Below are 17,517 nucleotides of genomic sequence, written 5' to 3' on the forward strand. Positions count from 1 at the left end.
TACAGTCCTCCTTGACAATGTTCATTACAGTCCTCCTTGACAACGTTAATTACAGTCCTCCTTGACAACGTTCATTACAGTCCTCCTTGACATGGTTCCAATGGGTTGAGTCACACAAAAGCCCCCGATTGGATAGCTCCATACACAACGTTTCAAGATAGCTGTGGAGTGAGCTTACAACAACGTGTTTAACTCTGTTATGCAGTACATAGAGAACAGGGAGCTGTTTGGGAATGCAACCTTTAAAGAGAAGTTTTATTTTTTAAAACCAATCCTCTATGTCTGATGTAAATAGAATGATATAGAAGGGTCCAGACACATTTTGTTGTGATTTCCTCTTGCTTTTGAGCAACTCTCCCCAAACAGAAAATCACTTCCTCATCCCCGTTGTTCAGTATAGGGGCCCTGAAAAAAAAAACATGTTTGAAGGCTCCAAATTCACCCAAATGAATCATTTTAGAAACGTCAAAAGCTCTTTAGATGTTGTACACGTGAAAGTGTGTCATTCTGAACTTCATCCACAGCGTTATATTCCATTTTTGGTGCGACTCAAAACAGTTTTCACTTTTTTCCAGTTGTTTCATTCCCCCGTGTAGCCTGCTGCTACAGGTAATTGCCAAAATACGATGAAACACCAAAATAAAAATGTCTTAAAAGAGTGTTGGACCTCCTCTGACACTATACTGAGAGAGTTGCTGTTTCCTTTGAGCCTTTGTTCATATCAAGTGATTTGCAGTTTGGGGTGAGTTTCTTAAAAACAAGAGGAAATCACTAAAAATGGTGTCTGGACCCTTCTACAACATTCCATTTACATCAAACATTGAGATTTGGTTGTTAAAAAAATAGACATGTCTTCTTTAACACACTTTAAAACACAATCCATCTATCCAGAGCAGACTCCCTATCCAGAGTAAACAAATTGAGGTCTATCTGGATCAACTCTGAGCCATTTCTGTCGTGCTGCGTACGAAACAGTTATAAGCTCAAAAATACTGTCATATTGTGGGTTTTGAAGCTCAAAATATTTACATCTCTCTGACACTTTCATTCTACCGCTGCACCACATGAAGGGATTTAGAAATAAATTAGGACAATGTATAAACAATTCAATAAACCACAGATAGTAGTATTTAGCTCCTCCGGAAAGACAAGTACTCTAACTGGGTCAGGAAGATATGTAGTTAACTCTTGCACAGTCTACTCTGCAATTAGCATAATAGCGAGCTGAGTTTGTGATTTGTGAGTGGTAGGGGAAGAGATCTGTGGAAACACAGCTGTGGAAAGACTACTAGTTATCTCTAAGCCCGAAGGAAATGGTGGCACAGAGAAAGAGAACATTGCTGGTGTGTGTGTTTATCTCACACAGACTGGCCTTCACTCCCTAATGATAGACTGAGTGTATGTGTGTGTGTGTGTGTGTGCGTGTGTGTGTGTGTGTGTGTGTGTGTGTGTGTGTGTGTGTGTGTGTGTGTGTGTGTGTGTGTGTGTGTGTGTGTGTGTGTGCCAGAGATATCTGTATTCATAACACACACTGTTCTTGGCCATGTTCTGTTATAATCTCCACCCGGCACAGCCAGAAGAGGACTGGCCACCCCACATAGCCTGGTTCCTCTCTAGGTTTCTTCCTAGGTTCTGGCCTTTCTAGGGAGTTTTTCCTTTGCCACCGTACGTCTTCACCTGCATTGCTTGCTGTTTTGGGATTTTAGGCTGGGTTTCTGTACAGCACTTTGAGATATCAGCTGATGTAAGAAGAGCTTTATAAATACATTTGATTTGATTGATTGATGATTGTCAGTCATAGGAAATACTGCCAGATATACAGTACGGGAGATGTGGGGACCGAGGTGTCTGAGACGTAGATATGGTATGTTTTGTTTAATATGTGTAATGTTGATAGTATGTGTAACCACCGAATCAACCCGACACTGAGTGGAAATGATGCCCCCCCCACCCGCCCACCCACCATGAACACGCATCATCTACTTGCCTCTGCAGCTGTGTTGAGCATCCAGGTAGAAGCGAGCGGGACATCTGTCCACACACACTCCGTGTGGCCTTGCTCTGTGTGTGTGACTGTTCTGCGGCAGCAGGGCCTCCTGTGGTTTGAGACACCTCAGACAGTCAGAGGCCAGAGGACCTAGACATCCCCTACAAGATGGATGGCAGACTGCGGAGAGAGAGAGAAAACCACTTTAGTCAGACTTCACTCACACACACACACACACACACACACACACACACACACACACACACACACACACACACACACACACACACACACACACACACACACACACACACACACACACACACTCACACACTCACACACACTCACAACAATAGGTGGTAGACTACAGTAGGGGAGATGGTATGTTGGAGGTGTTAAAGACAAAACTACTTCTGAATACATATTTTACAGATATGTAGCGAAATTAACAGAACCATTGACAGAACCATTAACAGAACCATTAACAGAACAGAACCATTAACAGAACCATTAACAAAACCATTGACAGAACCATTAACAGAACAGAACCATTAACAGAACCATTGACAGAACCATTAAGAGAACAGAACCATTAACATAACCATTAACAAAACCATTGACAGAACCATTAACAGAACAGAACCATTAACAGAACCATTAAGAGAACAGAACCATTAACATAACCATTAACAGAACCATTGACAGAACCAGAGTTTACATGGACAGACAAAGGTAGGGAGTGAGAAGAAGGTTGCATGTTGCAGGTGGGGAGAGAGTGAGAGAAGGTGGAGGAGGAGGAGGCTTTGACTTGAAGCGCTGGGTATCTGGTTATGAAATGCATTATCTGATTTTCAGGAGTTGGCGTTGGAACAACGAGCTTGCGTGTGCAGAACGGCACCAGAATTAAAAGCACGTCTTACGTTTCTGTAGTTAATAAATCCAACGTGATAACTACAGTATCTGTAACTTGCATTTAAAAAGTTAATTCGTTCATTCTCTAATTAAAAATCTCTCCCTAATTTCTGAATCGCGCTTGTAACATCAGTAGTTTACAGGAGCCTATGCTTCAGAGGGGCAGGTTTCCTATACATACACTGGCAAATATTTTCAGCTGGCAGGCTGACACTGGAATGAGCAGCTTCCTGTTAAGTAGCAGTTAGCTGCTAGCAGCTTCCTGTTAAGTAGCAGTTAGCTGCTAGCAGCTTCCTGTTAAGTAGCAGTTAGCTGCTAGCAGCTTCCTGTTAAGTAGCAGTTAGCTGCTAGCAGCTTCCTGTTAAGGGATCAGGCCCCTTTTTCTCCATTTCCGCCTGAATGACGTGCCCAAAGCAAACTGCCTTTAGCTCAGGCCCTGAAGCCAGGATGTGCATATTATTGGTACCATTTGAAAGAAAACACTTTGAAGTTTGTAGAAATGTTCAAATAATGTAGGTGACTATAACACAATAGATATGGTAGGAGAAGATAACATTTAAAAAAAATATTTTTATTGAGAAACCATCCTCTTAGAAATGAAAGAGAATTGTAAAATAGCTCCCTGGATGCAATTCCTATGGCTTCCACAGGGTGTCAGCAGTCTATGTTCTAAGTTTCAGGCTTGTAACTTCAAAAACGAATAAGAAATAAGAGCTTTTGTTTGAAGACACAGTCTTGAAAATCTGTGCCATCGCGCGCCATGATGAAGTTGCGCACCTGCTAAAATCTGTTTCCTATTGAACGTACTTCTTCCCAAAGATATATTATAGTTTGATTACATTTTAGGGTGTCTGAGGAGTATTTTGACTTGTTGAAACAAAGTTTAGGGGTAGATTTTCAGTTTCTTTCTCTGCAATTTGAACGAGTGGATTACTCAAATCGATGGTGCCAACTAAACAGACTTTTTGGGATATAAAGAAGGATTTTATCTAACAAAACGACCCTACATGTTATAGCTGGGACCCTTTGGATGACAAATCAGAGGAAGATTTTCAAAAAGTAAGTGAATATTTAATCTTTATATGTCAACGTATGAAACCTGTGCTGGTGGAAAAATATTTTGATGTGGGGCGAAGTCCTCAAACAATCACATGGCATGTTTTCACTGTAATAGCTACTGTAAATCAGACAGTGCAGTTAGATGAACAAGAATTTAACCTTTCAGCCGATATAAAACAGAGCAGTTAGATGAACAAGAATTTAACCTTTCAACCGATATAAGATACTTACATGTATCTAAATGTTTGACCGTTATAATAACTATTAGAATTTATTTGAATTACGTGTACTCCAGTTTGACCGGAAAATGACCCGCTAGCAGGACACCGATCCCTATTAAGTTTTAAGTAGAAGTTACTATATCTGTTAGCAAACTCCTGTTAAGTAGCAGTTAGCTACAAGCAATGCTAGCCCACCAGTGTTTTTATCCACGGCTGGAAATCATTTCCAAACAATCAAGACGAAGACAAGGTGGATACGGTGGAAAATGGACAGGGATTTGGCTGCCCTAAATGCACCATCATCTTTGGGAAAACATTCTCTGGCAGTTAGCTCGGCTGTGAGAAAAGGAAAACCTGCTTTCTAAGTACACCGAACTTGTAACCCAGACAAACCTACTCTCAGTTTTAAATGCCTACTATACCAACGCTGTCGATGAGTCGGGTGGAGTTGATCTAACTCAATCCAACGGACAGATGTTAAGGTCAAGTCCTCGGCCCCATGGGAGACTGGACACTCGCAAGGTGTAGGAAATCGGGGAGGCAGTCTAGCCACCTATCTATCTGTGAAGATCCAATCCAGCTATCAAACAGCTAGGGGTCTGTCTACAGTCTGTGCACCAAACAGGGTCCAATGTCCCCCAGGAGTCTGTGTCCATGACAACTCTCTCCGGCCCACTGTTCAGGCCAACTTACTCCAATATTGACACCATCGTCACACACGTAGGTTTTAACAACCTTCGTTTTAGGCGGTCTGAAACAACTCCGGGAGGACTACGTAACATTTGTAAAGACCCCCGCTTGCACAGGGAAGATAATAATTATTTTTGGCCCCCTCCTTTGCTACTCACTTCTATCTTTTTAAAAGAGACGGGATCCCGTCGCTAACACCAGGGCTTACAGAACTATTTCCTGAAACACTGCAAACTGTTTTAGAGTCTGACAGCGCTTTTTAGTGGTTCAGTTTTATTGTTATTCTTCAGTTTTTTATCCTCTTATGTTTGTTGTGCAATAAATATTTCAGTTTTTTTTTCCATTGTTTGGTATTAGTTTTTTCCTGTGAAGCATATTGTGTTGCATTCCATGTATGAAATGCGCTGAATAAATAAAGCTCGCTTCTGATTCTGTTCCTATACAAAATGGCGTTATTTTCCAGTGTTCGGTACTGTTCCCTGAACCTGTTCCAAACCCTGAGTAACTTCAGAAAGTATTCACATCCCTGAACGTTTCGCACATTTCGTTATATTACAGCCTGAATTAAAAATGTATTAAATTGAAGTTTGTGTCACTCTCCCCCATAATGTCAAAGGGGAATTATATTCTTAGAAAATGTTCCACTTTTTTTTCTTATAAAATGGGAAGCTAAAATGTTTTGAGTCAATAAGTATTCAACTCCTTTGTTTTTTCTTTATCAAAACATTATGAAGTTCTAGTTTTAGCTGATATGGGAATGAATACCCAAGCAGCATTATCTCTGGCCCCCCAATGGTGGAACAAACTCCCTCACGACGCCAGGACAGCGGAGTCAATCACCACCTTCCGGAGACACCTGAAACCCCACCTCTTCAAGGAATACCTAGGATAAGATAAGTAATCCTTCTCACCACCCCCCCCCCCCTTAATGATTTAGATGCACTATTGTAAAGTGGCTGTTCCACTGGATGTCAGAAGGTGAATTCACCAATTTGTAAGTCGCTCTGGATAAGAGCGTCTGCTAAATGACTTAAATGAAATGTAAATGTAATCAAACTGGTATAATGTTTAGGATACACTGGTAAGTATAGGAATGTTTGCCAGGGCATCTTTTTAAATAAATCTGATTATTACACATGGAGATGTGGAATGCTAAAAAGGCTAGCTAGCTTGCTATGTTTTTAGCAAGGCTGTCAGCAAGTCATTAATAGCAAGAGAAAGCGACTCGTCCTTGCTTTCACAAAATGAAAAGACATAAATAATCGTCCCCTTGTGAATGGGAACGGGACCGACGAGGACCTCATGTAACACCTACTCCAAAAAATTATTTTAGTATTTTCATTTTCGCAGGCACAAAGTTTGTAGTAACCTTAAGCCCAACTCAAGCCCTAAACCCCTAAACCCTAACTACTCTAGAGGAAGGTTCTTTCTATGATCCTGGTGGTACAGCCCATCTCCGCAGGCCTCCAGACACTGGCCCTGGTGTAGGGACAGTCACTAATCCTAAACCTGGTAACTTACTATGACAGGTCTGATCCTGGTGGTACAGCCCATCTCCGCAGGCCTCCAGACACTGGCCCTGGTGTAGAGACAGTCACTAATCCTAAACCTGGTAACTTACTATGGCAGGTCTAATCCTGGTGGTACAGCCCATCTCCGCAGGCCTCCAGACACTGGCCCTGGTGTAGAGACAGTCACTAATCCTAAACCTGGTAACTTACTATGACAGGTCTGATCCTGGTGGTACAGCCCATCTCCGCAGGCCTCCAGACACTGGCCCTGGTGTAGGGACAGTCCCTGGGAACAGAGGGTACACTGGGACACAGTGGGGCCGGAGCACGACCAGCAGGAGCTGTGACAGGCTGTGAGTGAATAGGTCAGAGGTCAATCACACTGTTGGTGCCAATCAGGACTCGGCTAGTTTCAACACTATAAAAACATTGTAGGTTCAAGGTTCAAGTTTTTATTGTAACGTTAAATGTACAGTGAAATGCCTTTCTTGCTATCCAGCAAGTGCAGGTTTTTGTCCCTACCCACCATGAATAAAAACCTGATTCGCTAAATCAATTAATGCACTGATGAGTTGATTAGTTGAAGCAGGAATGCTAAAGCTGGGCTAGGACATAAGCCTGCCATGAAGACACAAGGGCTATAAACTATGTGCAGGTTTTTGGTGCAGCCCAGCACTGAAACAGTATGAGTATGAGAGGTATTCATGTGAACTCTGTTGAGGAGTTGCTTACCTCTACAGCGTCCATGGTCGTCTATGTAATGCTGTTCTGGACAGTGGGAAATACATTTCCCATGATGCATAGCAGAGCCCTGGGGGCAGCTCGTGCACTTGGGGTTGTCAGGGTAACAGGAAGAGCAGGACGAATCACATGCTGTGGGGATGACACACACACACACACACACACACACACACACACACACACACACACACACACACACACACACACACACACACACACACACACACACACACACACACACACACACACACACATTATATTTAACCATTTTAAATGTATCTACAATTTAACGTTTTAATAAAACAATTTAAATTTACTGCTCAACAGCATATGTGTGAGATATATCCTTTGTCACTTTTCAAGGGGCTTTCACACGCTAATTGATTTGGAGCGTTTTTTTCCCCGAACTCCGGTGAGTTTACCCCCTTTAGTTGGGGTTTCTTTGGACTGGTGTTTAAAAATCTATTCGCACTCAGGAGGTTCACCGAACAACACGGTGCCTTGGTGCGGTTCGCTGCAGGTGAGCAAGCAGTCCAGACCAATCACAGGAAAAGAACCAGAGTGGCTCAGTATGATTGGTTGTTTGACTGATCACAGCATCAAAACCTAACATGGCTGAAACATTCTGTGAGTTTTATGAGCTCATCCAGATTAGATGAGGGGAGACAGGGGTCGATACCAGGGATATAGACTACTGAATATAGTTTATTCACATCGCAGGTTCCTCCGGCATGTTGTCGGAAGACCAAAACGAAAGTGAAATGAAGACAAGACACACAAGTCATACTTTATGATACTCATAGATGGATTTCACTTATTTAAATTAATGAATTAATTTAATTTGAGTTTTAGTTTGTTTGACATTTGGCTATAACATTAATAATATGCATGTCAATCTCTCCTGGCTCAAAGTGGAGGAGAGATTGACTTTATCACTACTTGTATTTGTGAGAGGTTGAATGCACCCCATGTATACCCCACAAGACATACCACAAGAGGTCTCTTCACAGTCCCCAAGTCCAGAACAGACTATGGGAGGCGCACAGTACTACATAGAGCCATGACGACATGGAACTCTATTCCACGTCAAGTAACAGATGAAAGCAGTACAATCAGATTAAAAAAACAGATAAAAATACACCTTATGGAACAGCGGGTTACTGTGAAGCAACACACATACAGACACATGCTTACACACACACACACACACATCATAACATACTCACTATATACACACGTACACATCACAGGAGGTTGGTGGCACCTTAATTGGGGAGGATGCGGTCGTGGTAACGACTGGAGTGGAACGAGTGGAATGTAACAAATACGTGGTTTCCAGGTGTTTGACACCCATTCCATTTGTAACTGTGAGGAACGACGCCGGGACACGAGAGGCAGGTACAGGGAGAAATGGACATGGACATGAAACAGGACAGGACAGGACAGGCGTCTGGCCCGGGGGAAGAAACAACGACATCACTGCTAACTCAGGGAACAAACGGGGAAGTGTACAGAAATAGGGAAGGCAATCAACAAAGGGAGGGAGTCGAGGTGAATCCAATGAGCGCTGCTGTGTGTAATGATGGTGACAGGTGTGCGTAATGAAGGGCAGCCTGGCGTCCTTGAAGGCGCCAGAGAGGGAGAGCAGGGGCAGGTGTGACAGCGCCGTTCTAGCCATTATCCGCTTAGTAGACTCCTGTGGCACACCTGGATGTTTTGTAGATTTATTTTTTATTTTTTTATTTGACCTTTATTTAACTAGGCAAGTCAGTTAAGAACAAATTCTTATTTTCAATGACGGCCTAGGAACAGTGGGTTAACTGCCTGTTCAGGGGCAGAACGACAGATTTGTACCTTGTCAGCTCGGGGATTTGAACTTGCAACCTTCCGGTCACTAGTCCAAGGCTAACCACTAGGCTACCCTGCCGCCCCGGATACAGTATGTGGTAGTAGAGTAGAGGGCCTGAAGAAACACACGTAATGTGGTGTGAATGTGTTCTAATGTTATTAAAATTGTAGAACTGCCTTAATTTTGAAGGACCCCAGGAAGAGTAGCTGCTGCCTTGGCAGGAACTAATGGGGATCCATAATAAACACCAGGAAGAGTGGCTGCTGCCTTGGCAGGAACTAATGGGGATCCATAATAAACCCCAGGAAGAGTAGCTGCTGCCTTGGCAGGAACTAATGGGGATCCATAATAAACCCCAGGAAGAGTAGCTGCTGCCTTGGCAGGAACTAATGGGGATCCATAATAAACCCCAGGAAGAGTAGCTGCTGCCTTGGCAGGAACTAATGGGGATCCATAATAAACCCCAGGAAGAGTAGTTGCTACCTTGGCAGGAACTAATGGGGATCCATAATAAACCCCAGGAAGAGTAGCTGCTGCCTTGGCAGGAACTAATGGGGATCCATAATAAACCCCAGGAAGAGTAGCTGCTGCCTTGGCAGGAACTAATGGGGATCCATAATAAATACAAAGACAAATGTGAAACCAAGCAGACCAAATGAAACAAATTCAAATGTAACAAATAATCAAACTCTTATTGGAACTTCAGCTCAAAACTATGTGTGAAAACACCCAAAGTCAAATATACCTTTAGTATTAAACTACCCAAACAAAGTATTGCCTTAGTTATATGTTAATAAGCCCATGCCAAATAATCAATTTGTTATCCAAAATACCAACGTGTTCAAACAAGCCCCTTAACTCCTGTCTCGCACAAAGATATTGAGTCAATCCAATCCCTTTCCTGCAGTTTGCTTAGCTTGAGGGGGAAAGAAAAGCACCCATTAACACAACCATGAATGAAAACACACTAACCAGGAAAGGCAGGGAAACACTAAGCTGTCTCCAGTTCTTAAAGTTCAGGTATTTACAATGGCTCATGAATATCAAGATAGACATGCTCCTAGCAGTTTGACCTTTCTGTCAAAGACTTTGTTTGGAGTGTTGACATTTCTATGAAGACATACAGCTACTATAATAGTCTTAGGTTATATCTCCATGTTGCTATAGCTACTATAATAGTCTTAGGTTATATCTCCATGTTGCTATAGCTACTATAATAGTCTTAGGTAAATATCTCCATGTTGCTATAGCTACTATAATAGTCTTAGGTAAATATCTCCATGTTGCTATAGCTACTATAATAGTCTTAGGTTATATCTCCATGTTGCTATAGCTACTATAATAGTCTTAGGTTATATCTCCATGTTGCTATAGCTACTATAATAGTCTTAGGTTATATCTCCATGTTGCTATAGCTACTATAATAGTCTTAGGTTATATCTCCATGTTGCTATAGCTACTATAATAGTCTTAGGTTATATCTCCATGTTGCTATAGCTACTATAATAGTCTTAGGTTATATCTCCATGTTGCTATAGCTACTATAATAGTATTAGGTTATATCTCCATGTTGCTATAGCTACTATAATAGTCTTAGGTTATATCTCCATGTTGCTATAGCTACTATAATAGTCTTAGGTTATATCTCCATGTTGCTATAGCTACTATAATAGTCTTAGGTTATATCTCCATGTTGCTATAGCTACTATAATAGTCTTAGGTTATATCTCCATGTTGCTATAGCTACTATAATAGTATTAGGTTATATCTCCATGTTGCTATAGCTACTATAATAGTCTTAGGTTATATCTCCATGTTGCTATAGCTACTATAATAGTCTTAGGTTATATCTCCATGTTGCTATAGCTACTATAATAGTCTTAGGTTATATCTCCATGTTGCTATAGCTACTATAATAGTCTTAGGTTATATCTCCATGTTGCTATAGCTACTATAATAGTCTTAGGTTATATCTCCATGTTGCTATAGCTACTATAATAGTCTTAGGTTATATCTCCATGTTGCTATAGCTACTATAATAGTCTTAGGTTATATCTCCATGTTGCTATAGCTACTATAATAGTCTTAGGTTATATCTCCATGTTGCTATAGATCCTTCAGAACTATGAAGAGAATGGCCCATCTCAACTGGTGAATAACTCCCTCCCTGTGTCCCAAATGGCATCCTACATTATATATATATATATATATATATATATATATATATATATATATATTCCCTCATTCCCCATGGGCCCTGGTTAAAATTAGTGCACTAAATAGGGAATAGGAGCCCTGGTTAAAATGAGTGCACTAAATAGGGAATAGGGGCCCAAGGTTAAAATGAGTACACTAAATTGGGAATAGGGTGCCGTTTGGGACACAAGTCCTCACTCAGCTCAAGGCCTAGAAGGGATTTATTTTTGCTGAGTTCTACCACTCTTTTCCATCTTTTTCTTTCAAATGAGAAACAATTGATATTCATGTGGTTTATTTAAGGAGATGTGGATCCTCATTAAGATTGCAATAAGGTATAATTAAAAACAGTTTGTTTTGGTTGTTATAAACAGTGTGTGGAGTGCTGACGAGCCACTTTACTCATGTGGGGGAGGCTGACAACGCTCTGGTGGGTTACAGAGAAGAAAAGCGAAGTGAACAAAATCTTCACCTCTAGTTCATATGAAAACTCTCTGTGGTACACACTAGGCCCTAAGCCAGGGATGGGCAACTTTGATAGGGGTGGGGGCTACAAAAAAACAATAGAAGTCATCGTGAGGGGACACAGTGGCTCGTTGGTCTGGGTACCATCGTCAATACCCCACCACCCTCAGAGCATCTTAGCAACTCCCCTCATGACAGAGAGAAGAATAAAACATGTTTTAAAGTGCAGTTAGCCATCCCTGCCCTGAACCTTATTAAACACAAACTGTAATAGTAATTTTCCTTGCAGTCAAACATGATACACCTACATTTGTTGGAAAAACAAGTCTTTGACAAATACATTCCAGCGAGATATTATAATTTTGTGTCATCTCTACCAAAAATAAAGATGAGGAAAATGGCTTTAAGAGACGTTTTAAGAACAGTAACTACAGAATTAAAATAACTGGTGGTGGTTAGAGCGTTGGACTAGTAACCGGAAGGTTGCTGGGTCGAATCCCCAGGCTGACAATGTAAAAGTCTGTTGTTCTGCCCATGAGCAAGGCAGTTAACCCACTGTTCCCCAGGTGCTGTGGCTGTTGATTAAGGCAGTTAACCCACTGTTCCCTGGGTGCTGTGGCTGTCGATTAAGGCAGTTAACCCACTGTTCCCTGGGTGCTGTGGCTGTCGATTAAGGCAGTTAACCCACTGTTCCCTGGGTGCTGTGGCTGTCGATTAAGGCAGTAAACCCACTGTTCCCTGGGTGCTGTGGCTGTCGATTAAGGCAGTTAACCCACTGTTCCCTGGGTGCTGTGGCTGTCGATTAAGGCAGTAAACCCACTGTTCCCTGGGTGCTGTGGCTGTCGATTAAGGCAGTTAACCCACTGTTCCCTGGGTGCTGTGGATGTTGATTAAGGCAGTTAACCCACTGTTCCCTGGGTGCTGTGGATGTTGATTAAGGCAGTTAACCCACTGTTCCCTGGGTGCTGTGGATGTTGATTAAGGCAGTTAACCCACTGTTCCCTGGGTGCTGTGGATGTTGATTAAGGCAGTTAACCCACTGTTCCCTGGGTGCTGTGGATGTTGATTAAGGCAGCCCCCCACACCTCTCTGATTCAGAGGGTTTGGGTTAAATGTAGAAGACACATTTCAGTTGAATACATTCAGTTGGACAACTGGCTAGGTATCCCCCTTTCCCTAGTACTGGTGTACAAAGTCCATTTCAATGGAGATTCTCAATTGACCTGTTCTTGAAATGTTTTTTTGTTTGTTGTTGTTCTAAGACGAGGCTTAATCTGTGTCAGAGAAACCTTCCCAATGGATTCTGTGCTCACCATAACAGGTTCCGTGCTGTGTGTAGTAGCCCTGGTCACAGTCTGGGACACAGAGTCCATCTCTGAGGAGGTGAGACGGGTCAGAACACCTCACACAGTCCTGCTGGCTCGGCCCTGAGCACACTGAACAGGATGCATGGCAACCTGGGGGAGAGATAGAGAGAAATATAGAGAGAGAGGGGGTGAGAGAGAGAGAGAGAGAGAGTGAGAAAGAGAGAGAGTGAGAGAGAGAAAGAGAGCGAGTGAGAGAGAGAAAGAGAGAGAGAGTGAGAGAGAGAAAGAGAGAGAGAGACAGAGACAGAGAGACAGAGACAGAGAAAGAGAGAGAGAGAGAGAGAGAGAGAGAGAGAGAGATAGGAAAAATATAAATATGGAAGAGATCATACACTGGTTACACTGTACGATCTACTGTAGGATATACTGTAGGGTATACTGTAGAATATACTGTTGGTTACACTGTAGGATACACTGTAGGATCTACTGTAGGATATACTGTAGGATCTACTGTAGGATATACTGTTGGATATACTGTAGGATATACTGTAGGATATACTGTAGGATATACTGTAAAATCTACTGTAGGATACACTGTAGGATCTACTGTAGGATCTACTTAGCGTTCTATTTAGCGTCTGCTAAATGACTTAAATGTAAATGAAATGTAAATGATATACTGTAGGATATACTGTTGGTTACACTGTAGGATATACTGTAGGATACACTGTAGGATCTACTGTAGGATACACTGTAGAATCTACTGTAGGATATACTGTAGGATCTACTGTAGGATATACTGTTGGTTACACTGTAGGATATACTGTAGGATCTACTGTAGGATATACTGTAGAATCTACTGTAGGATACACTGTAGGATCTACTGTAGGATCTACTGTAGGATCTACTGTAGGATCTACTGTAGGATACACTGTAGGATATACTGTAGGATCTACTGTAGGATATACTGTAGGATCTACTGTAGGATATACTGTAGGATCTAATGTAGGATATACTGGAGGATCTACTGTAGGATATACTGTAGAATACACTGTAGGATATAATGTAGGATCTACTTTCTTTCTTTTAAGTATGCTCTCTCTAATTCTCTCTTTCTTTCTTTCTCTCAGAGGATCTGAGCCCTAGGATCACCTGGCCCTAGGACGACCTGGCCTGATGACTCATTGCTGGCTCCAGTCCACCTGGTCGTGCTGCTGCTCCAGTTTCAACTGTTCTGCCTGCGGCTATGGAACCCTGACCTGTTCACCGGACGTGCTACCTGTCCCAGACCTGCTGTTTTGACATCAGCTGATGTAAGAAGGGCTTTATAAATACATTTGATTGATTGATTGATTGATTCAGCATCTAGATCATGTGTCAAAATCATTCCACGAAGGGAGGAGTGGCTGCTGGTATTCGCTCATCCCTTGTACTTGATTGATGAATTAAGGTCACTAATTAGTTAGGATATCACCTCACCTGGTTGTATAGGACAAAACCCCGCAGACACTCGGCCCTTCGTGGACTGAGTTTGACACCCCTGATCTAAAATGTTAATTATAAACCATAGAATCATTCACATTTTCTGTTGCTGCAGGATTATGCTCCTGCTGTAGCAAACTGGCTCAAATTAAGACCCTACATTTGTAGGCAGAAACTCTCTCTGGATGGGGAACCAAACCAGGAGGAGAAACATAACCTCTCTCTGGATGGTGAACCAAACCAGGAGGAGAAACACAACCTCTGTCAGGATGGTGAACCAAACCAGGAAGAGAAACAGAACCTCTGTCTGGATGGTGAACCAAACCAAGAAGAAAAACTGAACCTTTGTCTGGATGGGGAACCAAACCAGGAGGAGAAACATAACCTCTCTCTGGATGGTGAACCAAACCAGGAGGAGAAACACAACCTCTGTCAGGATGGTGAACCAAACCAGGAAGAGAAACAGAACCTCTGTCTGGATGGTGAACCAAACCAAGAAGAAAAACAGAACCTCTGTCTGGATGGTGAACCGAACCAGGAGGAGACACATAACCTCTCTCTGGATGGTGAACCAAACCAGGAGGAGAAACACAACCTCTCTCTGGATGGGGAACCAAACCAGGAGGAGAAACACAACCTCTCTCTGGATGGGGAACCAAACCAGGAGGAGAAACACAACCTCTGTCAGGATGGTGAACCAAACCAGGAAGAAAAACAGAACCTCTGTCTGGATGGTGAACCAAACCAGGAAGAGAAACACAACCTCTGTCTGGATGGTGAACCAAACCAGGAAGAGAAACATAACTTCTCTCTGGATGGTGAACCAAACCAGGAGGTAAACAGAACCCGAGGTCACTTACTGGGGGTGTGTGTGTGTGTGTGAGCAAGCTTATTAAACTATGTGCATATTTATGTGAGACTATAAATCTTTGTATGTGAATGTGTTTAGTATTTTAAGGGGTAAGTCCTTGGCTGTGACGCCGTCCTCAGATTTCCAATTCACACACTTGTAAAAATATATATATATTTAACTAGGCAAGTCAGTTAAGAACAAATTCTTATTTTCAATGACGGTCTACCAGGGAACAGTGGGTTAATTGCCTTGTTCAGGGGCAGAACGACAGATTTTTACCTTGTCAGCTCTGAGATTCAATCTAGCAACCTATCGGACACTGGACCAACGCTCTAACCACTAGGCTACCTGCCGCCTCTACACTAAAACCACTAGGCTACCTGTCACCCCATTGTGTAGTGTGGAAATAGGTCAGTTCTGAGAGGGACTGACGGCAGGGCAGTAGTTGACTCTAGTACAGCCAGAGACTTCAGAAACCGGGTGTGAAGGAAGGAGAACTCTGGGGACCAAATGCAGACAGAGCAATGCAGAGAGTCCTACAAGAAAACACACACACACACACACAGTCCCCATTTTGTGTGCAAAGTTTTTCTCAGCTGGTAATCACGACAGTTTGAGGTACCGCAAAGGAAAGATGGACATTACAATTGACATTGTTACAATTATGTGGGAATAACCAATCACGAAGGGGCATCTCCAGCTGTGAACTCTATAGAACGTTCCAGAGAACCAATGTGAATGTGGCTGTACATCAAATGTTGAAATGGTAAAACATTTTAATTTGGGAATTTTGACAACATTACCGTCATTTCAACGCACTCGTCACATTATCTAGACAGCTGCATGTGGAGCAGGACCCACTGACTCACTACATTGTTATATTATCCAGACAGCTGCATGTGGAGCAGGACCCACTGACTCACTACATTGTTCTATTATCTAGACAGCTGCATGAGGAGCAGGACCCACTGACTCACTACATTGTTATATTATCCAGACAGCTGCATGTGGAGCAGGACCCACTGACTCACTACATTGTTATATTATCCAGACAGCTGCATGTGGAGCAGGACCCACTGACTCACTACATTGTTCTATTATCCAGACAGCTGCATGTGGAGCAGGACCCACTGACTCACTACATTGTTCTATTATCCAGACAGCTGCATGTGGAGCAGGACCCACTGACTCACTACATTGTTCTATTATCCAGACAGCTGCATGTGGAGCAGGACCCACTGACTCACTACATTGTTCTATTATCCAGACAGCTGCATGAGGAGCAGGACCCACTGACTCACTACATTGTTCTATTATCCAGACAGCTGCATGAGGAGCAGGACCCACTGACTCACTACATTGTTCTATTATCTAGACAGCTGCATGTGGAGCAGGACCCACTGACTCACTACATTGTTCTATTATCCAGACAGATGCTAGTCACTCTGAACTGATTGGGACAGCTGCATGTGGAGCAGGACCCACTGACTCACTACATTGTTCTATTATCCAGACAGCTGCAAGTGGAGCAGGATCCACTGACTCACTACATTGTTCTATTATCCAGACAGCTGCACGTGGAGCAGGACCCACTGACTCACTACATTGTTCTATTATCCAGACAGCTGCATGTGGAGCAGGACCCACTGACTCACTACATTGTTATATTATCCAGACAGCTGTATGAGGAGCAGGACCCACTGACTCACTACATTGTTCTATTATCTAGACAGCTGCATGTGGAGCAGGACCCACTGACTCACTACATTGTTATATTGACAGCTGCATGTGGAGCAGGACCCACTGACTCACTACATTGTTCTATTATCCAGACAGCTGCATGGTCACCCACTGACTCACTACATTGTTCTCATGAGGACCAGACACTCTGTATGACTGAGCAGGACCCACTGACTCACTACATTGTTTTATTTCCAGACCTGCATGTGAGAGCAAAAAGACCCACTGACTCACTACATTGTTCTATTATCCAGACAGCTGCATGTGGATACAGGACCCACTGCTCACTACATTGTTCTATCCAGACAGCTGCATGTGGAGAGGACCCACTGACTTCACTACAAAGCCTTCTATTATCTAACAGCTGATGAAAAAGGACCCACATTGACTCAACAAGTTCTATTTCTGGGTTCTCATGGAGTGTGACAGTTGAACTAAGACTCACTGAGGCATTTATAAGTTATATTCTTCATGAATCAATGGATATACAGCACTAGCTGTTAT

General features: G+C 42.6%; 1 protein-coding gene across 1 annotated transcript in view; it reads right to left on the reverse strand.

Annotated features, from left to right (window-relative positions):
- Positions 1-17,517, reverse strand: part of LOC135513727 (extracellular matrix organizing protein FRAS1-like) — a 400,333-nt gene that overhangs the window by 172,136 nt on the left and 210,680 nt on the right. Inside the window, exons 15-18 of the mRNA XM_064936617.1 lie at positions 12,945-13,088; positions 7,113-7,253; positions 6,591-6,731; positions 1,988-2,167 (exon numbers count right to left, since the gene is read on the reverse strand). Of these exons, the coding sequence (XP_064792689.1) occupies positions 1,988-2,167; positions 6,591-6,731; positions 7,113-7,253; positions 12,945-13,088 (606 nt within the window). The remainder of the gene's footprint in view (positions 1-1,987; positions 2,168-6,590; positions 6,732-7,112; positions 7,254-12,944; positions 13,089-17,517) is intronic.

This window comes from Oncorhynchus masou, chromosome 25 (genome assembly GCF_036934945.1).
Source record: "Oncorhynchus masou masou isolate Uvic2021 chromosome 25, UVic_Omas_1.1, whole genome shotgun sequence".
Taxonomy (NCBI): Eukaryota; Metazoa; Chordata; class Actinopteri; order Salmoniformes; family Salmonidae; genus Oncorhynchus; species Oncorhynchus masou.